The sequence below is a fragment of the Aquarana catesbeiana genome, linkage group LG06 (genome assembly GCF_042186555.1).
Source record: "Aquarana catesbeiana isolate 2022-GZ linkage group LG06, ASM4218655v1, whole genome shotgun sequence".
Taxonomy (NCBI): domain Eukaryota; kingdom Metazoa; phylum Chordata; class Amphibia; order Anura; family Ranidae; genus Aquarana; species Aquarana catesbeiana.
This window is the reverse complement of record NC_133329.1, coordinates 34,764,440-34,781,972: the sequence shown is the minus strand read 5'-3', so window position 1 is coordinate 34,781,972 and position 17,533 is coordinate 34,764,440. Positions and strand designations below refer to the sequence as shown.

Sequence of the window (17,533 nt, the reverse complement as noted above, 5' to 3'; positions counted from 1 at the left end):
TAGAGCACCAGGACAATGGAAACGCCCACAAAATGACCCCATTTTGGAAAGCTAACACCCCAACGTATAATCTATGAGGCATAATGAATCTTTTGAACGTTTCATTTTTTTCCAGAAGTTTTTGGAAAATGTGGAAAAAAATGAAAACGCATTTTTTTTACACAAAGTTGTCCGTTTATAAGATATTTCTAACACATAGAATTTAGATAGCAAAATAACACCCCAAAACACATTCTGCTACTCCTCCTGAGTAAAACGATACCACATGTGTGAGATTTTTACACAGCCTGACCACATACAGAGGCCTAACATTGAAGTAGCACCTTCAGGCGTTCTATGAGCATAAATTAAACATTTCATTTCTCACCCACCTATTACACTTTTGAAGGCCCTGGAGCACCAGGACAATGGAAACGCCCACAAAATGACCCCATTTTGGAAAGCACACACCCCAACGTATAATCTATGAGGCATGATGAGTCTTTTGAATGGTTCATTTTTTTCCAGAAGTTTTTGGAAAATGTGGAAAAAAATGAAAACGCATTTTTTTTTTACACAAAGTTGTCCGTTTATAAGATATTTCCAACACACATAGCATTTACATAGCAAAAATGACACCCCAAAATACATTGTGGCACTCCTTCTGAGTATGGCAATACCACATGTGTGAGACCTTTACACAGCCTGGCCACATACAGAGATCCAACATGCAAGGAACACCATCAAGTGTTCCAGGGACACATAGCATGCACATACCACGAATTACACCCCAAAATACATTATGCTGAGCAAAGAGAAACAAAAGATTACCTGTGGTTTTAGTAGTACAGTTGTCCACAGGAGGATAGCACTCGTCCAGGCAGCAGGCAGGGACTTGGTCAGCAACAGCGAACACAATTTTTCAGGCAGCAGACAGAAATACTGTCCATAGTCAGTACAGGCAGCAGGCAGGGATACTGTCCATAGGTCAGTGCAGTGCAGGGTCAGTGCAGGCAGAGATTGTCAGCAAAATATTGGTCTTGGTAGTAGGCAGGAGCATGGTCCATGTGCTGTGGTCAGTGCGACAAACAGAGGCATGACGGCAGTAAGTCCTACAGGCAGCAGGCAGAAGTAGGGCCTCGTTCAGGACAGAATGGGGACAGGGGTAGAGGCTTCTCCCACCCAAATCTCTTTGAAGCCTCCGAGTCTCCAGACCCTAATGTGGGAATGAGAAAACAAAGAAAATTGTTTTCTTCATCCAGAAAAACTATTCTGGAGCCCCTCACATATGTGAGACCCCTGTGTTGAATCCCACTAGTCCAGTTGCAGGGTACAAGATCAGTCCAAGAGGCAGGCAAGAGGCATGGTCAAACAGTCCAAGGTCAGTTCCAGATCAGGCAGAGGTATGTACAGAATCGTTAGGCAGAAGCATGGTCGAATAACAGTCCAGGGTCAGTTCCATATCAGGCAGAGGTATGTACAGAATCATTAGGCAGAAGCATGGTCGAATAACAGTCCAGGGTCAGTTCCAGATCAGGCAGCGGTATGTACAAAATCGGCAGACAGAAGTGTGGTCGAATAACAAGCCAGGGTCAGTTACAGAGCAGGCAGGGGTATGAAGGTAGGAACTGAGGATTACGTTTACCATACTTCACTAATAATTTAGTGAAGTATGGTAACGGCGGAAACATTCACCTATGCAGAGGCCTGGTTGGGAAGGACATTGTGCACAATAATAAGATGTGTCTCTTCTGACTCCTGCTCTGGTACACACCTTACATCTTTTTTGACGTCTTTGGCCTGTTGGTTTGGGAGGGAGTTTATCTGGAAAGTGGCGTTCGGAGAGTCGACTAACAACATCTGATCGGATGTTTTCTGGTGGGCCGTTCGGGAATATAAGGGTAGTGTAAATTTCCTCCTGGTAGCCAAAGAAGGGTTGGGGGTTTTGGGTGGAGTTGCGGTAAATGATATAGGAATTGAATATGGCCAATTGAAAAAAATAAATTGCTACTTTTTTGTACCAACGGTATGTCCGTCTTGTGGCAAGGTATGGTTCCAACATTTGATCATTGAAGTCGACTCCCCCCATAAACAAATTGTATTCATGGATGCATGTTGGTTTCTGGATGGGGCCATTCCTTCTGGGGATTTCCACATAGGTGTTATTGTGGATGGAAGACAACATGTACACATCCCTTCTGTTCCTCCACTTCACTGCCAGAATCTCTTTGTTATGCAGATTTGCCGTTTCTCCTTTTCTCAACTTCTTATTAACAAGACTTTGAGGAAAGCCCTTCCGATTCTTTTTTATGGTGCTACATGCTGGCGTCTTCTTCCGATGAAGGTTGTGGAACAGGGGCAGGGAAGTGTGGAAGTTGTCTACATACAGGTGGTATCCTTTGTCGAGTAGGGGGTATATGAGGTCCCAAACAACTTTCCCGCTGGATCCCAAGTAGTCCGGGCAATTAGGGGGCTGCTGCTGGGTGTTCTTCCCTTCGTACACTATGAAGGAATATGTGTATCCTGTGGCTCGGTCACATAGTTTGTACACCTTCACCCCATAGCGGGCCCTTTTGCTGGGGATAAATTGCTTAATTTTAAGCCTGCCACTAAATTTAACAAGGGACTCATCCACACATATGTGTTGGTCTGGGGTGAATAGCTGGGGGGAATACTTCAGAAAAATAATTTAATATTGGCCGAATTTAGTAAAGCCTGTCATAATTTGGATCATTTCGGGGAGGGCACTGGGTATTGTCGCTGAAATGTAGGAACCTCATTATCATCAGATACCTGGTTCTGGGCATTACCACAGAGAAGAGCAGTATGTGGTGGAGGGGGTGGGTTGACCAATAGGAACGGAATTTGTTTTTTTTGGTGAGCCCCATATTAAATGTGAGGCCCAAAAAAACCTTGAACTCCTCCACAGTCAGGTCTCTCCACTCATAGGGACGGTCATAATATGATGTGGGATTTTGCAAAATAAATTGCTGTGCATACAGGTTGCACTGGGTAACAATTGACGCCAACATGTCCTCCATAAAAAATAAATTAAAAAAATGAATTGGGGTAAAATTCTCTGTATCCACCTGGACTCCTGGCTGGGCAGTGAAAGGGGAAACGCTAGCTTCTCCTGAATTAGGAGGAAGCCACAAGGGGTTCTGAAGGGCATAGGGAAGGCTGGCATGGGACCTAACCCTTTGGGGCTGAGGTGAAACCCTACTGGTACTTGGCCTTTCTTGCTGAGGCACTGCGGTGCTGGTGGATGGCACTGCGGTGCTAGTGGATGCCACTGCGGTGCTGGTGGATGCCACTGCCTCCTCACTAGAACGCCTTCGTTTGGCGGGCCAAGTTTCTTCCTCCTCTGAGTCTGTTAGTGTTTCACTACTGAGGACTGGCTCATAATTTATGTCAGAATCCGAATTGGAAAGGGAATCCGAAAAAGAGAGCTCCTCGTTGCTCTCGTCGGCCGTGGAAAGAATTTGGTATGCCTTCTCGGCGGCAAAGCTTTTTTTGGACATGGCTGCTGGTGGTTATGAGATTGCACAGGTGTGTGCTAAGCCTGCACTGATGAGGTGGCACTGATTGATAGCACAGATGTGCACTGATGAGGCAGCACAGATGGGCACTGATCGCACAGATGGGCACTGATGAGGCGGCACAGATGGGCACTGAGGCAGCACAGATGGGCACTGAGGAAGCAGCACAGATGTGCACTGATTGATTGCACAGATTTACACTAATGAGGCAGCACAGGTGGGAACAGATATGCACTGATGTGGCACTGGTGAGGTGGCACAGATGGGCACTGATGAGGCAGCACAGATGGGCACTGATAAGGCAGCACAGAAGGGCACTGATAAGGCGGCACAGATGGGCACTGATGAGGCGGCACAGATGTGCACTGATTGCACAGATGTGCACTGAGGTGGCACAGATGGGCACTGATTGGTACAGATGGGCACTGAGGAGGTGGCACAGATGGGCACTGATGAGATGGCACAGATGGGCACTGATGAGGTGGCAGAGATGGGCACTGATGAGTTGGCACAGATGCGCACTGATTGCACAGATGCGCACTGATTGCAGATGGGCACTAATGGGCACAGACGGGCACTGATGGGCACAGATGGGCACTGATGGCACAGATGATGCACTGATGGCACAAGTGGGCACTGATGCACACAGGTGGGCACAGATGGCACTAGATAAATGTCACTGTGGGAACTGTTGGGCACTTTTTGGGAACACTTCACTTTTATACTGTCAAAAATTTACTCACAGAAGCTCGCTCTCCTCACACGCTGTCTCTGTGTGAGGAGAGAGAGACGGCAATGAGAGACTATCTCAATTGTTTATATTTCAGATCATCTCTCGTTGGAGGCGGCGATCACGCAGTAAACGGCCGCTGTGATTGGCCATTTACAGCTATCTGTGATTGGCTGTGTCCAAGGGACACGGCCAACACAGATTTTCACCGAGGCGCGCTCATGAGTGCGTGCTGGGAATGAGGAAAGGGGACGACGTCAATAGACGTCATCCCAGTAATGTAGATCCGCGCTGTTGCCATCATTTGGCAATGGCCCGGATCTGAAGAGGTTAAACACAATCACTGGTTATGATTATGGAAATTAAGAGGATGGAATATCTGGCTGCTAAAATTTGAAACATAATATATTTGTTTGTGTGTGTAAAGAAATTGTTTTGGAAAATTAATAAAATATTGGAATAAACATTCTTTCAAACAGGGGCATTTTGACCCCTCCCACTTCGTGAAAATGGGCATGGTTTCAGCGAAATAGTGGGCGTGGCTCTAATGTGGTGTGGTTAGTGTCCGAGATGAACGAGGGATGGAGGGAGAGGGAGAGAGGGATGGAGGGATAGCAGGCCCATATCCTACACAACAATAGAAATATGTATATTCTAGAATGTTTAACAATCAGCAGATAAAGATACGCCAAACACCTGGTGTTAGCACTTCAATCATCCCGGCACCATGGTTGTTATGGTGTCAGGATGATTGAAGCTCATTATTTCTATTATTACATTGTAATATAAAATTAAATCATTCAACTCACCATAATGCAGAATCAGTGGGAGCCCTGAGTGTGTCAATAGCCATGTCACCTACAACCAGATGCCATCAGGCGTCCCCAGCAGAGTCCGTCCTTACATCAGGTGCCCCCAGCGGAGTCCCTCCTTACATGCAGCCTGTGTCACATCAAATGCAGCCTCTGTCCCACCAAATGCAGCCTCTGTCCCCCCAAATGCAGCCTCTGGCTCCCCAAATGCAGCCTCTTTCCCCCAAATGAAGCCTCTGTCCCCCCCCAGATGCAGCCTCTGTTCCCCCAAATGCAGCATGCCTGTGTCCCATTAAATGCAACATGCCTGTGTCCCATTAAATGCAGCCTCTGTCCCCCCAAATGCAGCCTCTGTCCCCCCCATATGCAGCCTCTGTTCCCCCAAATGCAGCCTCTGTTCCCCCAAATGCACCCTCTGTCCCCCAATGCAGCCTCTGTCCCTCCAAATGCAGCTTCTGTCCCCCCAAAATGCAGCCTCTGTCCTCCCAAATGCAGCCTCTGCCCCCCCAATGCAGCCTCTGCCCCCCCAAAATGCAGCCTCTGTTCCCCCAAATGCAGCCTCTGTCCCCCCCAAATGCAACCTCTGTCCCCCCAAATGCAGCCTCTGTCCCCCCCGATGCAGCCTCTGTTCCCCCAAATGCAGTATGCCTGTGTTCCATTAAATGCAGCATGCCTGTGTCCCATTAAATGCAGCCTCTGTCACTTCAACCCCCCCATTCTGTTCTCCGCACAGCGGTACCTACCTTGTTGTTGTCCTCTCCTGCGGTGTCTCCTTCCACTGGCAGTGGCGATGGAGCGGCATACTTCCTGTTTCCTCTCTCGGGCGCAATGGGAAAAAGAAACAGGAAGTGACATGAAACTCAGGTCAGATGTCAATCAAATCTGAGGCGCTGAGTAGCTTCCGCCCGGCGCCTGTAGTATATATTACTATGGCCCGGCGGAAGCTACTCGGTGTTTCAGAAAATGCTGCAAGGCGGGCTAAACGCCCGCAGATGCAGCGCCACGTCTGCAATCTCGTGTCCGGCGTCGCACTGTGTCTGGCGTTTGAACACAGTGCACTTAAGGACCTTTTTTTTCATTTTTTTTTGTTTTAAAGGGCCAGTATTACATTTTTTTTTTTTTGACATTTTTTTTTTGTGGCTGCCTGGAAGGGGGGCAGCGCCCATGCGCCCCCACTGCTTAAAAACAATCACTGGTTATGATTATGGAAATTAAGAGGATGGAATATCTGGCTGCTAAAATTTGAAACATAATATATTTGTTTGTGTGTGTAAAGAAATTGTTTTGGAAAATTAATAAAATATTGGAAGAAACATTCTTTCAAACAGGGGCATTTTGGGATTAATCACCTTACATCCTTTCCATTCTTCCCCTTAATACTTTTGATCATTTTCATTAAATGTAGTACACAATGCAGTGTATAATGGGAGGTCTTTAAAATAAAAAGCTCACTGTTTTGCTCTATGAGCTTGTTCAGTTTTCATCTTTGTCTTCCTCTCTTTTTACCACTTTCCTCCTAATGCATAGCACCTTCTCCTATTCCTACCCTCCCCTTCCCTGATTACAGTGTCAGACTATGAAACACCCACAGCCTTGTGGATATTACATGCATGAATACCCTGTGGCATTGACCTAGATATCTTGGGGTTGATTTACTAAACCTGGAGAGTGTAAAATTTGGTGCAGCTGTGCATGGCAGCCAATCAGCTTCTAACTTCAGCTTGTTCAATTAGGCTTTGACAAAAAAAACTTTGAAGCTGGTTGTTTCCTACGCACAGCTGCATCAGATTTTTCACCCATTGCTTTTAGTAAATCCCCCATGTGTCTATTTAAATTATTTTTATAGTCATTTATTGGTAACAAATAGCTATTTTACAAAACCATAATTCTATGCTTACAACTCTATTATTTTCCATATTAATACACTATCATTTGTACTGTTTACATATTGGCTTACTGTCATTGTATTCCTGTACTTTGTTGAAACTTACAAATCTCAATAAAAACGCAATTACAAAAATAAAAAACTTTATTAAATAGATCTGGTGTGCACCGAGGTACATTATATCTTGTAAATTTTCTAAGAAATGTCTTCAAAGTATTAACACATTTATTTAACTTTTGTTTTTTCAAACACAGACTGCCACGCATTAATTGACAATGAATATGCTCAGTCAGAGGAAAGTAATAAAAAACTTGATGCTAATCAGAAACATGAATTCAGTCAAAATGTCTCAAGAACAATATCTAGAGGAATGGGAACAGTCTTAAACACGTGTGAAGGTATTAATAACACAAAGCCATAAAACTGTAAATACAAAGGCCACCATAGATTTATTTTCATTCTCCAGCAGATTTGGATCAGATCTGGTAGATACAGGGAAACCAGAGCTTATATCAATAAGATACCATGTGGAGGATAGAAGTTATAGAACAAAAATGATATGCATGTAAACACCATGAGCTTCAAAGCAACAAATAATACTTTCAATGTTTAGACCAATATTTGTCCTTCACAAAAGCTAGTTGCAACAAATCAACAAACTAAAATCTTTTTGTGAGCTATTGTTTTGCTTTCATACTGGTCTCTCATGCTAGTTTGAACAGTCTTTTGCTTGATTTTCCTAACACTGTAGACATATACATTGATCAACGACACCATAGTTGGGTGAACTCCTACTTTATAAAATGACCAATTTATTATTTTCTTTCTTTGATATCTAAAAGAAATTGTACCCAATTCACTGTACTATAACTTGACATTTGGCACAGTGGTCTGATTTTCAACCCTCATTGGGGCAGCCGAAAATAAACCCCACAATTTAACAAAAAATTATAATTATTAAAACTTTGAGCAAAACTTTCACTATAGCTATAGAAGTGAGTAACATTTTTGTTATGTTGAAGATTTATGAGTATCGCTGGTAGCCTGGTATGCAACACATATGAGTGTATCAGATAGCATGTTCCCACTGGGCAATGTAGTTCTTTCCACCATCCGTTATGTCACTACAGTACATAGCAGTGACATGTTGGCAGCAGTTCTCAACCCTGTCAAGTATCCCCAACAGGCCATGTTTTGGGAATTTCTCTTAGAAAAAAATAGCTGTCCAAAATACCAAGCCATTGACTCTGATTTAAAGCACCTGTGCAAGATAAAGGAAAACCTGCAAACATGGCCTGTTGGGGGGTACTTGAGGACAGGGTTGAGAACCACTGGTATATAGGATTATGTATCTGATACACACATAAGTGTCAGACAGTAGCAGTGCCTGTATCTTTGTTTTACTGCCCACTAGAAAAGTGAGTATTAAAGTGATCCTAAAGTCTAACAAACATACTATACTTACCTGCTCTATGCAGTGATTTTGCACAGAGCAGCCCCGATCCTCCTCTTCTCGGGTCCCTCTTCTTCCTTTCTGGCCCCTCCCCCCCTGCTGAGCCCCCACAGCAAGCAGCTTGCTATGGGGGCACCCGAGCTGAGCTGCTTCACCGTGTGTCCATTCAGACATGGAGCTGTGGTTCAGCCCTGCTCCCTCTCTCTCCTCATTGACTTTGACTGACAGCAGTGGGGGCCAATGACGCCACACTACTGTCTTAGCCAATAAGGAGGGAGAGTCCTGAGCAGCCAAGACATTCCTGCAACATTGCTGGGTCAAGATGGGCTAAGGTAAGTATTGGGGGGTTGGGGGGAGCTGTACACAGAAGGTTTTTTGCATTAAGATAAAAAACCTTCTGACTTTACAACTCCTTTAAGGCTGGTGTCCAGTCAGGACCAATAAATCTACATTGCAAAGTCATCTCCATATGTTGTAAATGCACCTGGAATTATTTCTTCAGTAGACTTAGTAGGATGAGCCAAACACCCCCTGTTCGGTTCGCAGCAGAACATGCGAACACCGTTATCGTCTATGGGACTTGAACATGAATAATCAAAAGTGCTCATTTTAAAGGCTTATATGCAAGTAATTGTCATAAAAAGGGTTTGGGGTCCTGGGTCCTGCCCCAGGGGACATGCATGAATGCAAAAAGAAGTTTTAAAAATGGCTGTTTTTTCGGGAGCAGTGATTTTAATAATGCTTAAAGTGAAACAATAAAAGTGTAATATTCAGTTAAATTGCATACATGGGGGGTGTCTATAGTATGCCTGTAAAGGGGCGCATGTTTCTCATGTTTAGAACAGTCTGACAGCAAAATGACATTTCAAAGGAAAAAAAAGTAATTTAAAACTACTCGCGGCTATAATGAATTGTCAGTCCGACAATACACAAACCCCAAACAAAAAAAAATAAAATACATGGGGGTCCCCCTAAATTCCACACCAGGCCCTTCAGGTCTGGTATGGATATTAAGGGGAACCCCATGCCAAAACTAAAAAAAAAATGGCGTGGGGGTCCCCCTAAATTCCATACCAGGCCCTTCAGGTCTGGTATGGATATTAAGGGAAACCCCGCACCAATTTTTTTTTAAAAATGGCGTGGGGGTCCCCCTCAAATTTTTTTTTAAAAATGGCGTGGGGGGTCCCCCTCAAAAGCCATACCAGACCCTTCAGGTCTGGTATGGATTTTAAGGGGAACCCCGTGCCAAAATTTTTAAAAAATGGCATGGGGTCCCCCCAAAAATCCATACCAGACCCTTATCCGAGCACACAACCTGGCAGGCCACAGGAAAAGAGAGAGAGCCCCCCCTTCTGAACCGTACCAGGCCACATGCCCTCAACATTGGGAGGGTGCTTTGAGGTAGCCCCCCAAAGCACCTTGTCCCCATGTTGATGGGGAGAAGGGCCTCATCCCCACAACCCTTGCCCAGTGGTTGTGGGGGTCTGCAGGCGGGGGGCTTATCGGAATCTGGAAGCCCCCTTTAACAAGGGGACCCCCAGATCCCGCCCCCCATGTAAATTGGTAATGGGGTACAAATGTACCCCTACCATTTCTCAAAAAAAGTGTCAAAAAGGTTAAAAAACACAAGAGATGGTCCTTTATTAATTTCTTCTTCTTTCCACTTCTTCTTCCATCTTCTTTCTTCTGGTGTTCCTTCGGTGTTCTTTTTCCTCCATCTTCTTCTTCTCTTCTTCGGTGACTTTTTTTCCCTTTGAAATGTCATTTTGCTGTCAGACTGTTCTAAACACGGGAAACATGTGCCCCTTTACAGGCATACTATAGACACCCCCCAGGTACAAAATTTAAAGGAATTTTACACTATTATTGTTTAACTTTAAGCATTATTAAAATCACTGCTTCCGAAAAAACTGACATTTTTAAAACATTGATGCATGTCCCCTGGGGCAGGACCCGGGTCCCCAAACACTTTTTATGACAATACCATGCATATAAGCCTTTAAAATTAGCACTTTTGATTGTTCCCATAGACTTTTAAAGGGTGTTCTGAGGTTTTTGAATTTGCCGCGAACACCCCGAATTGTTCACTGTTCGGCGAACAGCCAATGTTCGAGTCAAACTCATGTTTGACCCGAACATAAAGCCCATCCCTATCCATGAATAAATAGCCCTGAATTAACTCCACCACATGGCATGACTGCACTTTCTTTTGATTCTTAAAGTGATTGTAAAGTCTTTTTTTTTTAATTAACAAACATGTTATACTTACCTCCTCTGTGCAGTTGGTTTTGCACGGAGCAGCCTGGATATTCCTCTTTTCAGGTCCCTCTTTTGCTGTTCCTGGCCCTTCCTCCTATTGTGTTCCCCGTCAGCCAGCAGCTCTCTATGGGGGCACCCGAGCTGAGTCAGAGCTCCTTGTATCCATTCAGACACAGGGCCCTGACCTGATATCATTCTCTCTCGCCCCTGATTGGCTGACTGACTTTGATTGAGAGCTGCGGGGGCCAATCAGGAGGAGAGTCCCGGATGGCTTAGACATTCGTGGACATCGCTGGAGAGAGATGGGGCTCATGTAAGTAATTAGGGGGTGCTGGGGGACTGCTACACACAGAAGGTTTTTTATCTTAATGCATAGAATGCATTAAGATAAAAAACCTTCTTTTTTTACAACTCCTTTAAGGTCAGTAGCCGTTACACTCTTCCTTGGTCTTAAAGTAGAACTATAGGCAAAACTTTTTTTTTTCATTTTGGATAGAGCAAGGGAGGGTTATAACCCCTGCTAGATTTTTTTGCCATCTGTGTCCCTTAGGGGAGATTTACTTTTACTTCCTGTCCCATAGCCAAAACAGGAAGTGAAAGGAAATCCCTGCAAATTAAGGGAAACCCTTGGAGACCCACAGGTCACCAGAACTTGTGTCCCCATTGGAAGATTTCCCCTCAATTTCTTTTCTGGGGAGAACCCAAAATTTGGGATTTTCTTTTACTTTCACTTTTGATCATAATGGTAAACAGGACAAATCGAGAGGGTAAATTTCCCTAACGGGGACATAGACAGCAATAAAAACTGTCCATCTCCACTCCATCCAATACTAGAAAAAAGTTTTGTCTTTAGTTATACTTCCCATCCCTGTCCTCAGCCTTTAAATGACAATGTACTATGAGGCATGCCTAGAACAGAGGATATGATGTAGGCTGCCTCACATCTCCCTTCTCTCGATGCCTCCAGAAGCTGCAATACTTGACATCACAGACATTTCTCAAATGTTTTTCTCAGTTATTATGTAACTTTTTAAATTCATTTCTTGGTGATTTATTTGTACACTGGGAAGGAAATATTACGCACAAAAAATGGATCCTGTATCTGTATCTAATTCTCTTCTTTTACAGCATGCTTATTATTTAGTATTTATATTGCATTGACAGTGTTACTTTAGTGAAGCCTATTTTGCTATTACATGTGAAGACTTTTAAGCACATCTAAATGTACGTACAACTTGCCTAAACCTTGCCTTAGCCTTTATAATTTACCACCCTCCCAGATAGGCGGCTCTGTAATCAGCAGAGCAGCATGTGATTGCTTTAGGCTGCTCTGGGCTCTGCAGGTTACAAATTTGATTACTTCCTCCTGTCTTCTGTAGACTTCCAGAATATAGTGGGTGGGAGAGACAGACGAACAGCCTGAATATTTATGCAGCTCCATCCAACCCTGGGGTAGGTGTGCCCAGATAGTGGTTGGGGAGTGCATACATGGTTTGAAGCCTCAGAGAGAAGGTTTCTTCCCCAGGAAAAGAGGTTCCCAGCCAGAATAGCTGCTGCCTTTCCCGGCTGCTCTACTGAAGGTTCTGCCTGTCTCATCAAGGTCTGAGCTGTGCTTACCTGGACCTTGGATTTAACTGTGTGATAGAAAATATTGGCGTTCAAATTTCAACTGCCCTTGTATCTGTTGTACAAAATGTTAAATGTTTGAAATGAATTCTGCATACATATGTTTTTTACACAGATAAGTGCCTAATTTCTCACAAGCAACCTCATCCCTTATCAAGGAGTCCTATGAGATCCAGATCTAGTAGTGGTCCAATTCCAGATGTCAAAGACCCAGGCCCAGAAACTAAACTGGAAAGAGGTATTACCTGGAGATATTCTAGTTATTCAACTTAAGCAATTGTGCTTCACTTTCAATCAATTTCATCCAAGTTTTAATCACAAGTAAAGATCAAACAGAATAAAGTAAACCTGCAATAGCTTTAGATCATGCAATAGGTCCTACAAAAACAATTGGTGGTAGGTTGCCTTGATCCTTTCAGTAGTTTTTACAACCAACTGATAAACTGGTTAAAAGTGAAATTGGCTGAAAATTGTAGGTAAATGTTCCTTTCAAACATTGAAGGATTAACATACATACAGTATATAACACATATTTCATTTTCCACATTTAGTTACTGTATGTGATGTACAATATTAGAGTTCAAATTTCACTTGCCCTTAGGCCCCATGCACACGAGATGCTGTTAAACGCGCATTCAGAGGCAGTTGGACACTTTTTTCAACTGCCCCTGAACTCATTCAATGTTATCCTATGTGTCCACAGTCTAGTTTTTTTGGCATTTTTAGGCAGTCGCGTTTAACCTTGTTTTTCCAGAAGCAAAAAAATGGGTTCAGACGCAAAAGTTTTCCACGTTTCAGATGCCGGTACCACGTTTAGCCACGTTTGCGTTTATAAGTGTTTTTAAAGTTGCCCTATTTTTTTTATCATTAAAAATCTCAAAAATGATGGCAAATGATGAAAAACCATTGAAAAAATATTTTAAACAATTGCAATTGCTTGCAATGATTCATAGACCATTTATATACCCTGAGCCACAACTTGTGGCAAGTGACGTGGCAGGTGACATGGCAATTGACATGGCAAGTGGACAATCCACAACTTGTGGCAGGTGACGTGGCAAATGACAATCCAACTTGTGGCAGGTGACATGGCAAGTAACGTGGCAGATGACATGGCAAGTGATGTGGCAAGTGGACAATTCACAACTTGTGGCATGTGACGTGGCAAGTGATGTGGCAGGTGACATGGCAAGTGAGGTGGCAAGTGATGTGGCAAGTGGACAATCCACAATTTGTGGCAGGTGACGTGGCAAGTGGACAATCCGCAACTTGTGGCAAGTGACGTGGCAAGTGGACAATCCACAACTTGTGGCAAGTGATGTGGCAGGGTGACGTGGCAAGTGACGTGGCAAGTGGACAATCCACAACTTGTGGCAGGTGACGTGGCAAGTGGACAAGCCGCAAATTGTGGCAAGTGATGCGGCAAGTGGACAATCCACAACTTTGGCAAGTGACATGGCAGGTGACATGGCAGGTGACATGGCAAGTGGACAATACACAACTTGTGGCAGGTGACTTGGCAAATGACAATCCAACTTGTGGCAGGTGATGTGGCAAGTGACGTAGCAGGTGACGTGGAAAGTGGACAATCCACAACTTGTGGCAGGTGACATGGCAAATGACAATCCAACTTGTGGCAGGTGACGTGGCAAGTGACGTGGCAGGTGACGTGGCAAGTGGACAATCCACAACTTGTGGCAAGTGACGTGGCAGGTGATGTGGCAATTGATGTGGCAAGTGGACAATCCAAAACTTGTGGCAGGTGACGTGGCAAATGACAATCCAACTTGTGGCAGGTGACGTGGCAAGTGACGTGGCAGGTGACATGGCAAGTGACGTGGCAAGTGGACAATCCACAACTTGTGGCATGTGATGTGGCAGTGATGTGGCAGGTGACGTGGCAAGTGAGGTGGCAAGTGATGTGGCAAGTGGACAATCCACAACTTGTGGCAGGTGATGTGGCAAGTGGACAATCCGCAACTTGTGGAAAGTGACATGGCAGGTGACGAGGCAGGTGACGTGGCAAGTGGACAATCCACAACTTGTGTTAGGTGACATGGCAAGTGGACAATACACAACTTGTGGCAGGTGACATGGCATATGACAATCCAACTTGTGGCAGGTGACGTGGCAAGTGGACAATCCACAACTTGTGGCAAGTGACGTGGCAGGTGATGTGGCAATTGATGTGGCAAGTGGACAATCCAAAACTTGTGGCAGGTGACATGGCAAATTAAAATCCAACTTGTGGCAGGTGACGTGGCAAGTGACGTGGCAGGTGACATGGCAAGTGACGTGGCAAGTGGACAATCCACAAATTGTGGCATGTGATGTGGCAGTGATGTGGCAGGTGACGTGGCAAGTGAGGTGGCATGTGATGTGGCAAGTTGACAATCCACAACTTGTGGCAGGTGACGTGGCAAGTGGACAATCTGCAACTTGTGGAAAGTGACATGGCAAGTGGACAATCCACAACTTGTGGCAAGTGACGTGGCAGGTGACGTGGCAAGTGACATGGCAAGTGGACAATCCACAACTTGTGGCAGGTGAAGTGGCAAGTGGACAATCCACAACTTGTGGCAAGTGACGTGGCAAATGTTGTAATTACTTTAGATAATTCATAGAGCATATATACTCTATATATAGGCAAATGTAAGTATACAACTGCTCTCTCTGCTGCTGCTGCTAACTGTGATCAAAATGGCAGAAATAGTTAAAATAACATGCTTTCTGAGCTTGGGGAGGGTCTTATGAGGTTATCTTATAAACGCTTCTAGACGCAAACGTGGTAAAGCGTCACTAAATGCGACTAAATGCGGCATGCAAACTCGGAAAAACAGGCGTTTCTAAATGCCGGTTTCAGCTTTTAAAAACATGCGTTCAGCAGAGTTTGCACTGGCGTCTCGTGTGCATGAAACCTTATATCTATTGTACAAAAAGTAAAGCTTATATGAAATTAATAATATTTGAGTATATTTTTTTACACAGATCAGTGCTCAGTTTCTCAGATGCAGCCTCCTCACTTATCAAGAAATGGCCAAAACAGGAGTCACCGCAAATCCAAATCTAGCAGTGATCTAAATTCAGACACCAGAAACCCAGAAAGTAGACAGGAAAGAGGTATTACCTGGAGATATTCTAGTTCCTCAGCTTAGAATTATACATACAGAAATGAGCTGATTAATTTAATCGCAATATATTTTGTTTTGCTTATACAATATTTTATTTCTCTATTTATTATGTTCAGGACAAAGCACATTTTAATTAATTTAGTTAAGTCAACAGATCCCTATTTGATATGTTATTTAGATATATCTACCTATAGAACACTATCTAAGTAGGTTTGTATTTATTATTTTTTTATAGAAAGTTATAGACAAAATCACAAAAACAGAAGTAACCCAAAGTATCAACAGGAACACTGGGCTCCTGGAAAACAGGCCAAACCCCAGGAAAGAAACACAAGAGCTCAGGAACCAGTCTACAAATCCTCAACAGGTAGGATACTGGAGACCCAAGAAAGGAGTGTGCCTGATTGTTCAAGGAAATTATATGATGATGATGATGATTATTATAATTATTCAGGATTTATAAAGCACCAACTGCTTGTGCAATGCTTTACAGTATGAAGTTGACAGTACTGTTACAATACAATTCAACACAAGATGATTAGAAAGGTCCTGCTTAAGAGAATTTACAATCAAAAAGGTACCGGCAAGTGATAAAAAAGTATTACCTGTGTGGGTTGAGCTGATGGAGAGAATATAAGTACATTTTTTATGCTATCACAGGATAGGTTTCCATAAAGAGATGAGTTTTCAGGGATCAACTAAAGGCAGACAGAGTTGGAGGTAGCTAGACAGAGTGAGGTAGGGGGTTCTAGAGAATGGGAGAGGCTCTAGAAAAGTTCTGGAGGCGAGCATTGGAGGAGATGAAGAGGAAGCTAGAGAGCAAGAGATCTTCGAAGTAGCAAAGAGGACAAGTTGGGTTATATTTTGAGATGAGGTTGGTGCAGGGATGGCCCGTCCATTGTGGGTCCACGGGCGCCCCCCCCATCCCTGCCACCACCCTCCCTATCCATGCACCCAGCCCCTTTCAGGATGCCGATCGCATGAACTCCTATGACAAGGGTGGGCGGGGGGGTGTTTTTTGAATCACTAATTAGAGCCAGAGGCTTCAAAATAGGGTGGGCTCGGAGTGAAGAGCATTGTGTAACTGGAGCCCACCAATATGTGTTGCAACAGCGAATAAATATTCGCTGTTGCAACACTGATCCTTCTCCTGGCTAATTGAGAAGCAGTTCTGATACCCGTCACCTAATTGGCTAAAAGGACAGGCGATCCTATTGGATGCCTAGGAGGAGGGGAGGAGATGCACGTCGGAGGAGGAGGGAGGAGGAGAAGACATGGGAGCAGATGCCTGGATGCCCGCCACAGCCTGACCCCCTGCTGCCTCAATCCCCACCACTACTTGGATGCCCATTGACAACCGAACCCCACCGCAGCCTAGTGCCCGATCCCCGCGGCTCCTTGGATACCCGCCGCTGCCTGATAACTGCCGCTGCCTGGTGCCCCGATCCCTGCCGCTCCACGGATACCTGCCTAGGAGGAGGGGAGGAGATGCATGGCAGAGGAGGAGGAGAACACACAGGAGCCGTTATAACATAATACAGTTAAGGTTTATTTAAAAAAAGATAAAAGTAATGCACTTACAGTATGACAGGTATGGTGGTGACGTCAGCACGCCATGGTGTGGTGGTGACGTCAGCACGCCGCTCCTCCCAAAAGTTTGGGAGGAGCGGCGTGCTGACGTCACACCACACCACGCTGATCCCGGAAGACACGGGCAGCAGCTGCGAGCCGGCCGGCTTACATTGTTCTTAAAGGCGTTTTTTACCTGTCATACTGTAAGTGCATTACTTTTATCTTTTTTTAAATAAACCTTAACTGTATTACGCTATGGAGCATCTCTTTTTATCTACTTTTGGGATCTGAGCGTTAATACCCCTATCCTGTGGAACTCCTGAGCGGGGACCTTGAGACACTTCATAACAGAGACCCAGTGGCTGGGGGACACAGCCACTTGCTCGCACGATCTCTGTGACAGGAGATCTAACAATCCGGTAAGGGGTGTTTTTGTCTGAGGTGGAGGAACTTCCTATACCATCACGCTCCTCAGGGAGACATTTCTGTGCATGCCTCACTCTGGTTCAAGATTGGTGCTTTCTTCCTTTATCATAAAAGTTGTTTT

At 44.5% G+C, this 17,533-nt stretch overlaps 1 protein-coding gene across 1 annotated transcript in view; it reads left to right on the top strand.

Annotated features, from left to right (window-relative positions):
* LOC141148296 (interferon-induced very large GTPase 1-like) overlaps positions 1 to 17,533 on the top strand; it is a 79,131-nt gene that overhangs the window by 44,294 nt on the left and 17,304 nt on the right. The window contains exons 5-8 of the mRNA XM_073635589.1: positions 7,200 to 7,343; positions 12,399 to 12,521; positions 15,272 to 15,403; positions 15,650 to 15,781. Coding sequence (XP_073491690.1) covers positions 7,200 to 7,343; positions 12,399 to 12,521; positions 15,272 to 15,403; positions 15,650 to 15,781 — 531 coding nt within the window. The remainder of the gene's footprint in view (positions 1 to 7,199; positions 7,344 to 12,398; positions 12,522 to 15,271; positions 15,404 to 15,649; positions 15,782 to 17,533) is intronic.